The 14653-nt window shown below is 42.8% G+C and overlaps 1 protein-coding gene across 1 annotated transcript in view; it reads right to left on the reverse strand.

The window, feature by feature from the left end:
* LOC138590158 (ERC protein 2-like) overlaps positions 1–14653 on the reverse strand; it is a 156533-nt gene that overhangs the window by 90985 nt on the left and 50895 nt on the right. The window contains exons 9-11 of the mRNA XM_069660734.1: positions 12593–12730; positions 7187–7375; positions 1205–1246 (exon numbers count right to left, since the gene is read on the reverse strand). Of these exons, the coding sequence (XP_069516835.1) occupies positions 1205–1246; positions 7187–7375; positions 12593–12730 (369 nt within the window). The remainder of the gene's footprint in view (positions 1–1204; positions 1247–7186; positions 7376–12592; positions 12731–14653) is intronic.

Raw genomic sequence — 14653 nt, forward strand, 5'->3', positions numbered from 1 at the left:
ACTCTAATTTCTTACACATTAGCTTAGCTGTCCTGTTAGCAAATTGAAGCACACATTCTTCTTCACTCCTCATGGACCAGCCCTGAATTTGTTCAAAATAATATAAGCAACATACAAATAAAGTTAACTTAATGAACTTAGCTTAACTAAGTTACAAACTGTAAAACATGATCACAAAGCTGTTGATTTAAAAGTGAGGTATCATAGATGTTGCATGATAAAGGTAGCTTTATGTTTTCATATAATTAGGCTACTGTGCTAAGTGTTAGCATAATATAATGTAAGAATTGACCCTTAAAGGAGCAGTTCGCCCCTGGAAAAAGCCACTGTCAGTCACAGTTGGTGTTCTCTGTAATCGACAGAAGCAATGATATTTGAAATTAGCACCATAGCTGTGGAGAAATTGTACAAACAGCTCGTGGTTTCGCCCATTCTACATTCCTACAAAACCCAGCATGCACTGCACCCCTCCCTCTGAAAGGAATGGCCCAGCGAGAGATGCTGGAGTGAAATACTACCGCTACTACTACTTATGCTCAGAGCGGTACAGGAATACGACGAGAATATACCGGTGGATCGTCTAAAAAATCTTAGGGCCTGCAGTCTACATTCCAAACCTGACAATTTTGAACGAGACAGGTATCCCAGATTGAGTAAGTGTAGTTTAGCGAGCTCCCTGGCCTCCGCAAGATGACGTGTTTTACGTAGTCTGGTGGAGGTTTTCCAGGACCCATTGGAGAAGCGGATAGCATCCTCTAAAGGCACAGAGCCAAATTGCATTTCTTTTCCAACATAATGGCATTAGCTCCCCATAATATGATAGGACTGAGGTTGAAAATTGGGGAACTGGCCCTTTAAGTACAAGTGTAACAAACAGAGAGCCAACTGTGCCTAACAAAATGCTACTTATGTGCACAAAGTACACCTGAAGCTAACAAACTACACCTTAGGCCAGTGAAGCAACTGACAGTGCTGCTGAGGCTGACCAACAGCTACAGCTAAGACAGAGAGAAGCTGAACATGACAAAAGGACAGACAGGGCGGATGAATGTTGAGCTAACCATGACAAAGTACAGCTTAGCCTGATCAAAGTTAAGCTAGGCCTGGCAACAAAGAGCTGAGTGAGTATGAGATGTCCAAAAATGGCTGCTGCACAAACACACAAACAAAAGCACAAACAAACAAGAAGCATAAGAGAACCCACCGTGGGGCTTCCTGCTGGTAGCCCATCTACTTTTGCTGGCACCTAAAAATGAGTACAGAAAGATATAACAGATGGAAATGAGAAGAGATAATAAAAACAAGTATTACATTTTAAGGGCTGAATATCTGATACCGATAATTACACAGGGTCAGCTGTGAGATCATCCTGTATGGTTAGCTTAGAAAGGAAAAGGTAAGTCAATCCTGAATATGTGGTTTGGGTCACAGACGAGCTGAAGCAGAAACAATCTGTACCCCCTTCTGCTCTCACCCCCCCCCCCCCCCCCCCCCCCGTCCCCCTCTTGATTCCTCTGCTGCCTGCTTTTCTGTGGTTTGCTTCTATCAGTTGTCTCCCCGGGGCGTCCCTCACATACAAGTTCAGTCATTATCATTATAAAATTACTGCCTCCCTCTGTTTGGCTGCGATTTTACGAGACCACCAAACATCTGAGATGTTTTTTCTTTCTTCGAAGTGAAAAACAGAAAGTTACACTGATGGATTCTTTGTTCTCTGAGAAAAATAACCCAGAGGAAGTTTGCAACCTAGAATTATCTTTGTCGCTGCGTCTCCCTCTTTCTCTCGGTCTTTACTGCTCTGTGTGTGCAACGTGTTCGCGGGAATTGTTTTTAACTTGTTGAAACAGCTGAGGCCGGTCGTTTAAACATCATCAAGTAAAGCGCGCGAAAACACACGCACGCACACCGAGCAATTTATTGTCAGGTCGACATCAGTCTGGGACTGTACATGTCGCTGTGCTAGAGTCTGTCATTAGAAAAAAAACCAAAGGAATGTCTGTTAACTATTACCACTACCCAATCTGAACCTCTTTCCCATTATAACAAACACAGCAGATAAACCAAATGAACAAGTTGCATCCTGCACAATGAGGACACAGCCATGGGCATCGCACAAGGAGCACTTCTTCTTACTTCTTGCACTTATAATAGAGGCTTACATAAAGAGTTAGCTTAGCAGGAACACAAGTCTAAAGATATCAGTCAATGATCTTATTGCAGACTATAACTGTGTTGTTTCGTGTCCTCACTAACTTGTCTACATGATGTGCCGCGTGTGACCTTAAAGAGCCCTAACAGCTTGTTACTGTATGTTTATACACACATGCTTGGACTAAGAGTTAAATGACTTGAAAAAAGGGAAACACTTGGCCCCTCTGAAAGGCAAGCAGAGTCACTGTTTACCTCCCCCTCGCCCCAGCTACCTCCACACCTAGCCTGACACACTCACGCACTCAGAGGCAATCGTAGCTTGCACAAAATGCATTAGGCCTAAGTGGACCAGAGTTTGTTATGTTCTCTTAACGGGAAACACAGACACGAGAAAAGCAAGGGGCCGAGCGGACGGCTGGTCCGGCAGGAATTTGTGATATTATGACAGGAGGGGGAAGGCCTGTAAAGATATGATTACATATATGGTCACTGAAATTATTATTATCATTCCTGGAAATGTGCCTGAAGTGTAAATAGTACAAATAAGTTAAATATGTGTGGCCACCAGAATCTGCACTTGGTTGTGTAAGTGCTGGTCAGAGGAAAGCCAGACGCACGGAGGCTGGGCAGCATGTAAAGCAAAAAATCCCGTCAGATATGAGTTTTTCAGACTGATATGTAAAGTGAGTTTAGACGGAAATATTCACAGATTACCAATATGCCGGCCGATTACGTGAATTTTTGAGCTGGATTGCATCGGTCTTGCACCAATATGACCAAGCAAAGGTATTAACAAGGCTGCTTTCTCAAATAATCACTGTTTTAAAAAACATTGTACAAATATTGTGAACAAATTGTAGTGCAGACCTTCTGCTCAGCTGTGATGCTCTGCTGAGGACGGAGCTGAGAGTGTGGAGTCAGAGTGTGCTCTGCTGGACAAACTACATGATGAATTAATTTTTAAAACTCCTTAAGCATTGTTTTCTGATTTTTTTTTTTGGGCAATTTTCGCCTTTAATGACAGGACAGCTGGAGAGAGACAGGAAATACTGGGAGGAGAGAGTTGGGAGTGACACGCAGCAAAGGGCCGAGGGTAGGAGTCAAGCCTGCGGCCAGTACGTGGAGGACTGTAGCCTCTATATATGGAGCGCCTGCTCTACCAACTGAGCTAAACCAGCGCCCTTGTATTCGGTATTAGTTCGGTAAAAATATTCTTGTATAGGTACTGATTAGAAAACACATCGATAAATAAATAGACCAATAAAGACAAAAAGGTGAGAAGTTGAAAAGACCAAATAGTTTCACAAATAGGACTCAAAAGTTGAGGTGTGGTGCCTTCCTGCTGATCGTCCCCATAAAGGTCACTGCCTTCCCTCAGGTTCTGTACTGTTTTCTGTCTTTGAAGAGCCTGTGTTTACATCCACAAGTCCTTTAATAAGCTCAGAATCAACAAATACTGTTTTATAGGAAAAGGATGAGGATGCTATGAAGTCAACAGGTCTCTGAGGTCAAGATAAAAAGCTCTGCAAACAGCTTGACTGAGTCAGTAATACAAACATCTGTAAATACAATGAGCGGGCCACTGTGTGTACACGACCTGGCGGCAAATACAAACTGTACATCTGCCAGAGAGGTAAACGGATGTCAGGCAGAAAGCTTATTTGTGATTAACATCAAATTAGAACACCACTCATAAAAATGTCCGATTAATGAAACAACTTCAAAAGTATGAGAAGAATCTTTTTTTCCTGAAGTCTGACTTGGTGGTCGACCAACAGCAACGTGGTAGAAGTGTTAACACACATGACTCAGGAAATTTCTTCATCATTTTCAATAATAAACTAATTTGCTGTATAGTTTCTGTAAAACACTGTTGAATCTATCTAGTAGGAAACATTTTAAAGCAGTACAATAGGGGAAATTCAAATATAAAACTGTTTCACTATTATTGGTAAAAATCCGAAACAGCCTAAATTCATTACAATCAATTACAATTCAAACTCAATAACCACAAGAGTAAAGGAAATCCAATTTAGCCAAAACACATAAAGCATGCTCTGCAGGTAAACAGTAAAGGCAGGGGTTGCTTAGGGTTGTGGGGGGCTGGAGCCGACCCCAGCTGTCATTGGGCGAGAGGCGGGGTTACATCTGGACTGCAGTCAATCACAGGGGCGACAGATAAAGACAACCTTTCAAGCTCACATTCACACATACGGGCATTTTAGAGTCATCATTTAACCAAACGAGCATGTCTTTGGACTGTGGGAGGCCGGAGTACCCGAAGTATTTATTTATTTATGTGCTGTTTTTGCTTTCATTACACCACCTTTACCAAGATGATCAAACGCAGGGCCTTTAGCTTATCGGTGCAGGAAATAGTCTTGGTTGCTGCATGAGACATGGTGAAGCTTGTGTTGAGTATACAACACTGTATTTTGGAATTTAATGAAGCCGTATTCCTGTATGTTGACTGAAAGGACCATAAAATAAGATGCACTTTTAATCCTTTTTTTTTTCATCTAAAAATTGGGCTGTGCTTTAATTTGTATAATCCAGCTAAAGTTGTAGGTCATTAAGTGGTGACGTCGTTTCCAGGTCCAAGCCGCTACAACGTCTCCTATGTACAACATGCCGCAGTGCTGTTTTGTGTCTTCCTCGGAAAACTAACTTGATTGTTGCCAACGCTTAGTCACGGACATGCTCCGTCATGATCGCTATTGCAGCTGCCCTCCTCACAACAATCAACCTTACCATCGGCTGACAGCTACCGCTAGCTACAGCACCGGTAGCTAGCAGGACTGCAAACTCGACATGGGGAAAACAGATGGTAGGCTGTAATTTGTGTGTGTTTTGAACATGTTTTAAGTGAAAATACATTGAAATAGTGTTGAAATAACTTGTTTACATGTTTTTTATTAATAAATAGCTATTGAAAACATTTGCCTCTTTGGGAATCCCCCAAAAACAGACTTCCGGTGCGACTTATATTCCAAATTTAACAGTAAATGTGGCTGTCAGTATCAAATCATGTTATACACTGGCTGACATCACTGCGGTGAATCCTTGTGTGTGTGTGTGTGTGTGTGTGTGTGTGTGTGTGTGTGTGTGACAGGTTAGTTTGATCAGATTCTAATCTCAGACCCCGTGTCAGTTCACCTCTGGCCTACTGAGTATAACAGCCCCACAACCTGTCACACTCCACTGCACGACAATAGGATCAAACGCACTCACACGGCCGCACCGCACACACGTCGACACACATTTTTCCTGTGCTGGCATTCATACACAGGCTCACAGACAGAAAGACACCCACATGTGCACACACTCACAAATACAAACACACAAACATCATCTGTAAGTTTACATAACAGGCCTGATTGCTGCAGAGCGCGCAAAATAGGCCAATTATGGCAACACTTCTGTCAGAGTGTGAATCTGCTGGCTACAAAGAGTTATTGAGCTGCGCTTGCTTTCATGTGGTGCCGCGTCAACATTCAACAAGATATCATTTCACAGGAATGAGATGTGTGTATGCTCTTTATGGGTATTAAAAAAAATATTCTCATAAATTCTGGCAGGGCGAGAGTCTGTCCCGGCTTGTAAGCCTCGGAGAGGAAAAAGAGAGAGAAAAAAGACAGCGAGGCCTCTGACTTGGCACCCAAACAGGGATCGAGGGATCTTTCACGTCCATAAATCACTCTCTCTTAATTCATCCCTTTATCCTGTGGGACAAAGTGCAGGCTAGGGAGCTGCTTACAGTACTGTGGATGCTCACAGGGAGGTAAGAGAGTGGAATTACTATTACTGTGGATGTTAACAGTGTAAATACAGGGTGCAAGTAGCACATTACAAGCACTGCAGAGTGGCTGTAAAAGAAAATTCTTTTAATTCTTCTTGTACAATAAAAAATAATTATAAAGTGTCGTGTTGTTCGTTTGAAGTGTTTAAGAGTAAAAGCGTTGAGAAAAATGTTGCTTATTTGTTTTATGGCGTCTGTAGAAGCAGATTTTATATTTGGCCTCATTTTAGAGCTTGGCACGAGTGTTGCTGCATGTGCAAATCTGTTATAATAGAGCTAACGATGAAATATTGATGCCTGCTTGTCTGTAGTGTCACACATATCCCAGTATAGCAATTTTGAGCTGTTGTGTACGGTGCTTGTATCAACGTGCAAGATCTTTCAACCAAAGAGTTTTACTTTTTTTAATTTTTCTGATTAAATCCAATATTTTAACTAATATTACAACAATATCTAAACATATATTGTAGTCAATGACTGTATATATAGATGGACGACGCGTCTCCATCTGCTCTTATTGTACGAAATTGAAAACAAAATATCCCCTGTGACGGGCGCTGACATCTTGCGATGGTGACGTCATTTGGAGCCAGAGTTGCGCAGTAGAGATCGGCCGTTGGAGCTGCTTTAGCCACGCTAACCAAACACACACACTTAAATTACCAAAATAACCCAGCAAAGATCCCGCACGCCGGTGTGTTTAACAGCTTCTTGTATTGGTCTGAAGCAGACGTTCACAGATATGGAAACTTCAATGACTGTAGTGATTGTTTTAGTTACGTTTCCTCTCGACGTTCCTCCTCTACTCTGCTTATCCGGAACAGATCGGCTGCAGGAGCCATATTTATCATCAGAGCTGTCAATCATCCTTTTTACAGCATCAAATAACTAATTAAAAATAAACTTATATATACTTATATACAGAAAAATGAACACTTGGATGTAAATCAGCATGATAAGAACTAACTATAATGACAGAAACCATGTTTGAGATTATTTATTTGTTGTGTATTTTGTTTTTAATAGTTTGACTCATGTCCCATCTGTTAACATGGAGGAGGCGGGCTTTATGACCTGTACTGTAGCCAGTCAGCAGGAAGCGCTTTCGGCTTCACTTTTAGGGAGCTGTCATGTCATGCATCTTTTTATACAGCCTATGGTTTTAATCCATATACAGTATGTTGTCTACAAAACATCACTTCTGAAGGTAACAACAGGGGGGGAAAGTATACTGACCTCTCCATCAGGCCTCTGGTTCGGGGTCGGGCTGGGGTTAACAGGCAGACTCTGGGACACTCTCTGGGGCTGCAGCGCTGAAAGTTTGTCCTTCAATTCCTGGTTCTCCTTCCTCATGTGTTCCATCTCCTCCAGCCGAACCCTGTCTTCCCGCTCCTTCTGCTCACGCAAATTCTCAATCACTCGCTCCTGGGACGGGGAGACAAGGTAAAATAACAGTTAGTGGAGAGGTGTGAGTAGAAATAAATCAAAGAGGCCAGATAGCTGTCATTCGCATGAAATCTGCACACATTAAAGAAATGTTATAAAATGGGTTTTGTTTTGCTTCCACCGGGCAAAAGATCGTCAGTCCTGTGTGATTACAGTTCTTTCCTATCATTATTGAAAGTTTTCAGCCAATCTCACGCTGAATTGGCTCGCCAGCGTGCTTCGCAAAGTGCGGCCAAAGTGAAACTCATAAATGCCCGTCATAAATAATACATCCATAAATAATAGCGGGGACATGGGGAGATGAGAGCCAACTAGGACAGAGAGAGTCGGAGGAGGGAGGTTTGGAGGGACAGAGACAGATTTATTGAGAACAGATTGGACAGTGCTGTAGATCACTTCCCTACAACTCCACGCTGCCTTCTGATAAAGCAAGCTGGAATGTTTACATCGTAATTTTCTCTATTCTCTGATCGCATCGGACAGCGGGAGGACCACGGCTTTGGGCATTGGCCCGAGACCAGGTCCACACCATGGGTGGTGGACTATGCAAGGTGTGTGTAGTAGGTGTGTGTCACGGTGTATGTGTGTGTTAAGGTGTGGACTGAAGTGATTATCAAGGTGTTTACTCAGGTGTTTATTTAGGCACAGAGCGAAGCTCAGCAATGAGGCTTTACGATGTGGCATCGCCGCATGATTGGCAGCTTTAAACCCCTGGGTAATTGGACAAATACACCCACTAACTAGACCTGGCACAGTAACGCACTCATACTGGGCTTTGGATGAGAGAGGGAGAAAGAAATAGAGAAGAGAGAGAGAGACCACATGGCTAATAGGTCCTGGGTGTTTTCCCCACATTATGAAATATCTCTAGGATGTTTGGGGTTTAGGGAGAGGGACCAGGATGTGATAATAAAACCTGCTTCTATGAGGCTTAAGTGTGGCGCATATGTAAACGCAACAAAAGCTCGCACACATAGCATCACAGGCACACACGCGCACACCAAAGAGCAGGGCCCGGCTCGGGCACAATGCCCCGGCCTGTTAATTAGAACCACAGCAGTGTGGCGAGCGACTGGCTCCAAGAGCAGGTTTGTGACAGGGTGTGTGATTAGCAACACACACACTCGCTCTTGTAAACACATTACACACACCCTGTGTTGACCACAGAATCTGAAAAGCTCGCCAACGTTCTCCTCATCACAGCTGAATTATATGTAGGCTGCATCAGAAGTGGTTTCTGGGTAAACAGATGGGCCAAGACAGAAAAGGGATTTAAAGTTTATGGTGCCATTATGCTATTCATTTCAAAGTCTGTCGGCAAGACAAACAAATGTAGGTGATAAAAAAACAGTCTAAGTGAAAACATCGCTGCGCTGTGTTGTGTTGCAAACAATGAGAAACACATACAGCCTCATAAGATGGAGACAAACAATCGCACACATATCTGTTCACAACTGCCAAAACGCCCCACAACCGCTGAATAACTTGTAGCTGCATTGCACAATTTTAAAGCAGTTTGAACTTTGACCTAGTCTTAAAATCACCTGAATTAATACAGATGAATGTAATGATAAAATAAACAAACTTGATAACACATTAAAATGATTAATCTGTCAAGAAAGGGAAACCTACGGAGCTTTCAGTGGTCAGATTGAAGAGGAATGAATGAATGATTGAGAATGGCGGTTAGTTTTCTAAGCAGGTAAAACACAACGGTGCTATACAGGCAAAAAGAAATCACTTGCAAGAGCGTGTCCAGAGGAAGTCAAAACATTTGCTGCTTTATGGCGGATTTTCTCGTTCGCAAAAATAATTCACATCTCCTTGTTTTACTCCGGTGAATTCGGAACACATTTTTACAACGCTGTCTCGCTTCGCTGTTCGCATCAGCTGTTTGCAATGAGCTTAACAACACATGACCCATGCACAGCTGGGGCTAGTAACATCGCATCATGTTCATTCAGGTGTGCAGTGCAGGCAGTAAAAGTCCTCTGCGTCCCTTCCAAAACTCACCGGTCAGCTGGTTGTCATTCAGCCATCAGTGAAGATGCAAGGACCGAAGCTGAGATTACCTCAGGTTGATGTCAATCTGGGGACACTCTTATGTACTATTTGCAATACAATTACTCATAAGAACGAATTATTGCCGGATTGCAGCTGTTGTTGTGCTGCTAGCTGCCCGGATTGCTTTTATATCACTGAATCTCTGTATATCAATTAGTAATCTCTGTATATTACCAAAGTACCTGTATTTACTACATTGGTAAATGGACTGTACTTATATAGCGCTTTTCTTTGCGACCACTCAAAGCTGCTTTTTACACTACATATCACATTCACCCATTCACACACTGATGGCAGAGGCTGCTACGTAAAGTGCCCAACTATCAATCAGATATCACATTCATACCTGTTGGCTATGCCACCGGGCAATTTGGCGTTCAGTCTTGCCCAAGGACACTTCGACATGTAGCCTGAGGGAGCTGGGGATCGAACCTCCGACCTTCCAATTGAAAGACGACCGAGCCACAGCCGCCACATTGTTATTATTCAACGAGACTAGGTCAAAACCTAGTATGTGGGCAATGTGTTACAAGGACTGTCCTTATGAGGCCGATGACAACGTGTTTGAAAGCAGGATGAGCAGCGGAGGAGCAGCCCCGCCTACTCCCCGAACAAAGTCGAGAGTCGCGTCAGTGGAGGTCCAATTTACTCCATGATCGGCCATCGCGATGTCGCAACTCTCTCCCTCCACGGCTCTGAAAGTACCGTCACTCACTCAGTCAGTCAGTCAGTCAGTCAGTCAGACCCATATGTAGGGCTGCCAAAATAAAGATCATGAGTTGAGTTCATTTCTTGTGGTGTTGTCTCTTTGACCAAAAATTGGTTGTGAGCATTTTTACCACTCGGTTTATTTCAGCTAATAGATACAATGTAGGTACTCTCTATCTCTAAAGAAGTGTTTTTTAAACTTTGCTAATAGCTGTTCATATTATCATAATAGAAGACAAAGCTAAAACTGCTGCTTATCACTTATTTGGTTAGCTTTCAGAGAGAATAGAGGCCTGGCTTGCATTAAAGCATGTGTTTCTATGAATAATTTAAGTCACATTGTAATTGTTGCAGTTTTCCCTTTGATAAATATACCAGAGTATTTAACCTTACACTTAAAACTGTTTTACTCTGATAAGCTAGCTACTGTGTTTCTTGTTGTTGATTTAACTTAGAGTCAATGTACACGTACGTGTTTATCCAACTGTATAAGCATTTGCTCCTTCATGCAAGCGTCTTAGGCTAAAACAGCATTTATACTGACAGACCATTCGATGCACCTCTCCAGTTCTATCATGGAAGCTCCTGTAGAATATTTTTCCTTCGGTGCCTAACACTAGTTTGCTCTTGGCAGGTAGAAACACGCATAACAAAGCCAAAGCTGCAAACAAAAATATATTTTAACAGATGTAAAGGCATAAACATAAACACATAAAGTATGGTTCACATAAAAACGTGGCAGTCACTTGAAAACAAGAGAGAGAGAGACATTCACATCTGTCCTAACTGGGAAATCAATAAACCTTTAAGCTGCAGCCAATGCCAACAAAAACTAAACCAGCATTCATCTTTAAGTCTGATGTACAAACAAACATGAAAATGGGAACCATTTTTTAGCCTGCGGTGCCAAAGCAATCATTTCTCTAGACTCTAGACTGCAGTAACTGTATGCTAGCAATAGCCTTATGCATGCAGCAAAGTTGAGCAACATCTAGTCGCTCTGAGTCAGTTTAAGCTAAAGTGTATATACTGCAAGACAAGGATTTGACGTCTCAATGGTCATGGTCAGGGCAGTATACAACATCAAAACTGCACTGTGCTCAAGCCTGCTTCCAATCAGAACCGCTGGCACTGCGCAACCAGAAGGACAAATTCATAAACACATCACTGAAGGCTTTTGGAGACGAGAAAAAAACACCATTAGCGTTAGCACTCCAGCTCCTCGAAAGTAACGTCTTTACCCAGAAATACTACAAATTTCGTGGGGTTTTATTGGGTGAATGACCTGTGCGATGAAAAGCAGTGCGTTTTACTGAAAACAAAACACCCACGTTCGCCAACAAGTCCATTCATCCATTAGTGTTAGTGGAAGCATGCTAGCTCAGTTGTGTTGAGGTGAGGCTTTATGGAGACAAGCTGCTCTCTCATGTTGCCAGCAAACAACAAAAGCGGAATGTTTACGACCAACATCCAGTCGACCGTCCGTCCATATGGAGCGAGTCTGCTTGGTTCACCTCAATTCACATGGCAGTCATTCAGTCTTCCTATGGGTGCACGTACGGTATTGTGTGCAAGATTGTGTCTGTATTTCTCAGAGCCAATTGATAATGCAGCAATGACTTGATATTTCACAAGCACTAGACAAGGACTGTACATATCTCATTGAGACTTTACAGCACATCATGTCTGCACTGTCTCTCTCATTATGTTCACTCACGCTCACAACTGCTATTTTTTTCCCTCTATATGTTCTTGGCTCTTATCTGAATTATCTGAATTTCCATCCCTGTCTGATCCGCACTGACTGTATTTCTCTTCCCAGCTCTGCTCCTTCTTCTTTCATATGTCTCGCAGAAGTTACTAATTTCTAACTCTGCCTCCACCCTTGCATTCCTTGACCTCTACCTCCCTTAATTCTGAGGCCACCTCTTCCATCAGGGCTGTGCCTCTTCTGCCGTTCCACTTTTCCATCCCCTTTAAAACTTCTATCCTCCTCTTGTTCTATAGATCATTCCCTCCCCTGTGTTACTGACAAGGACTAATCCTCTGTCTATGTTCACCTCATACCTCCCTTCTCTCAGCTCCCTCACTGTTCTCAGACAGGACCTCATCCAGTGTGGCCCCAGGTCTATAAATTAGGAGGCCGTGTCAGTAAATTATGGCAGTGAGTCATAGCAAAGTGTGCGACTTAATTAAGCTGTATACAAGCTTCCTGAAAGACCTGTGTGCCTCAATGGGTAAAAATTTCCACACGGTTCGAGCCCAAGTGGTGGTCTAACGGCTTCATTTGTGAGTTTTTATCATCCACACCTGACATGTAAGTTTTTGCCGGTGGGTAATTCTTCCCTCCAGACATCCAGTAACTACACAAACAGCTTTTATTTACCTTCAGCTTTACCTTTTTCTCAACCCTCTGTTCCGTACCTTTTCCGATAGGGCTTCCTCCAGTGTGGCCAGGGCTGTGTCTGTGTTGCTGGAGTCCGTTTGAAGGCCCTGGACCCGTTCCCTCAACCCAGCCAGCTGTTTGTCCTTATCCTTTAACTGCTCCAGCAGGTTCTCGATCTGAAGAGAGAAGGACAGGGATGGAGAAAGAGAGGAGCCTTGGTTAGTAGCATATAGATGTGAACAACAATCACAAAGATTGAAAGAATTATGGGAAGAAAAGTTTGGACTGAACTGCAAAATTTAAGTAGCACTTTTATAGTGAACAAAACTGCTATCATGACTGGAGACCTTGTTGTAGCCAAGCAGCAACCTCTGGGGCAGGGAAAAAAAGCTGCAGTACCTTGAGCGGCCAGCGGAGGCTTGCTCCAACAGCGAGAAACTCCCCATTATGCCACATATTAAAGGTATAATCTCAAACTTTTTCATTTAAATAAATGTCTGTTAAGTCGCAATCTATCACCGAATGAGTTAACACAATTTTGATTGAGCCGATGGCCCACTGATGAAAGCCTTAACATTTGCAGTATATCGTGTTTTTATGGACTGGGTTTCTGGTGCGACATTTGCGGAAAAAATCACAAGCAAGTTAGTGACACGTTTTCCATCACCCAGCAGTGGTTGGTCTGCCAGAGAGGGTAGGGGAAGCTTAGTGGCTGCACTTCCGGTTTCTGTAAGCGTTGCGAGGGAATGGTAATCTACTATGGCTGAACAAACAAAGAAAAGATTAACGACTACAGATACAACTTAAAAAAAAAAGTGAAAATCCAAAGAAAAAGAAACAAATTTGACGCTCAGATGATGGCGAACAGTCTACAAACTAAAGCGAGGAAAATCAAGAGTTAAAACCTTGACAAAGAGAGCCAGCTGTAGACATCTGGCTGAATTGGGAAGTGTGCTCCTGTAATTACCAATTATCGCCAGTGGGGGGCACTCAAGAGCACGAAACTGAAATATTCGAGATTGTATCTTTAAAATAAGCAGAATTTACAGCAGAATTGAACAGCCTGGTATATAAAAAGTTTTGGTCTATATCGCTAATTTCTCTATTCATTACAACTGTACATGGATTCAAATGTTGTATACCTTTAAAGACTAAAGGTATGTATAATTAAGGGGGGTGTTGCTTTGAGTGACAGGTGGTCTGCTAGATATAATTTTGGCAAAAGTCAGTCACAGGACTCTTTTGGGTTTTTTTGTGCTCATGTTTTTTGTTTTGTGATGAGAAGAGCATTTTTCAAGTTACACGGTTCCCGCCGCTCGCTCTCTCAACGGAGATGTGGGCGAGCAAACAGTCTCCAAACAGTCCACAAGCTCTTGCGTAGCTTCTTTAGTCTAATAAATAAACACCTCCAGGCAGCCACCGCTGAATATAAAATCTCATTCTGTGGGAAATAACAACCAGCTCATTTGCAAGCTAAAGATTTAGTCATGGGCGCTTTTGTAGTTGTATAACATTGATAACTTTCCATAACTTTTCCAAACCTCTCCTCTCCCACACTCGCTTGTCCAAATATGGTCACTTCTGGCTCCAGAAAAACAACATGGCCGTGGCCAAAATGCCATTCTGCCATTTCAAGAAGGAAGTCCACAAACCATGGTGACGTCACAGGGCTACAGCCATTATTTATACAGTCTATGGTCATAACAAAATACCTTGAGGAGGGATTATCCCATTGACCGACAATTCATCGAGAAGATTAATCTAGACACTGAATGGTGGGCTAAGCCTCTGGCTGGATTTTCCCATTTCCTGCTGTAATGTCTTCCATTCTGGCCTCTCAAACACGGCAATGAAAGCCTCCACTGTGCGTTTAGGGTCAAGACAGTTGGATCCATGAAAAGAAAGGAAGTGTAATCTACTACTCAGTAGAAGACAACCACTGGATGCTGTGACCAAACCAGCTTCAGCACTCATTCAGTAAATCAGCGGTCATGCTAAGAGTTAATTCAGCCCATTGACATTTAGGGCTTATGTGTCTCTGCATCTGCCTTTCTGTGGCTAACCTCACGTCGATAAAGTGCCGGTGTAATAGCCAGTTG

Source organism: Semicossyphus pulcher, unplaced genomic scaffold (assembly GCF_022749685.1).
Source record: "Semicossyphus pulcher isolate SPU_LCO1_2020_fin unplaced genomic scaffold, fSemPul1.0.p SCAF_13, whole genome shotgun sequence".
In the NCBI taxonomy this organism is placed as follows: Eukaryota; Metazoa; Chordata; class Actinopteri; order Labriformes; family Labridae; genus Semicossyphus; species Semicossyphus pulcher.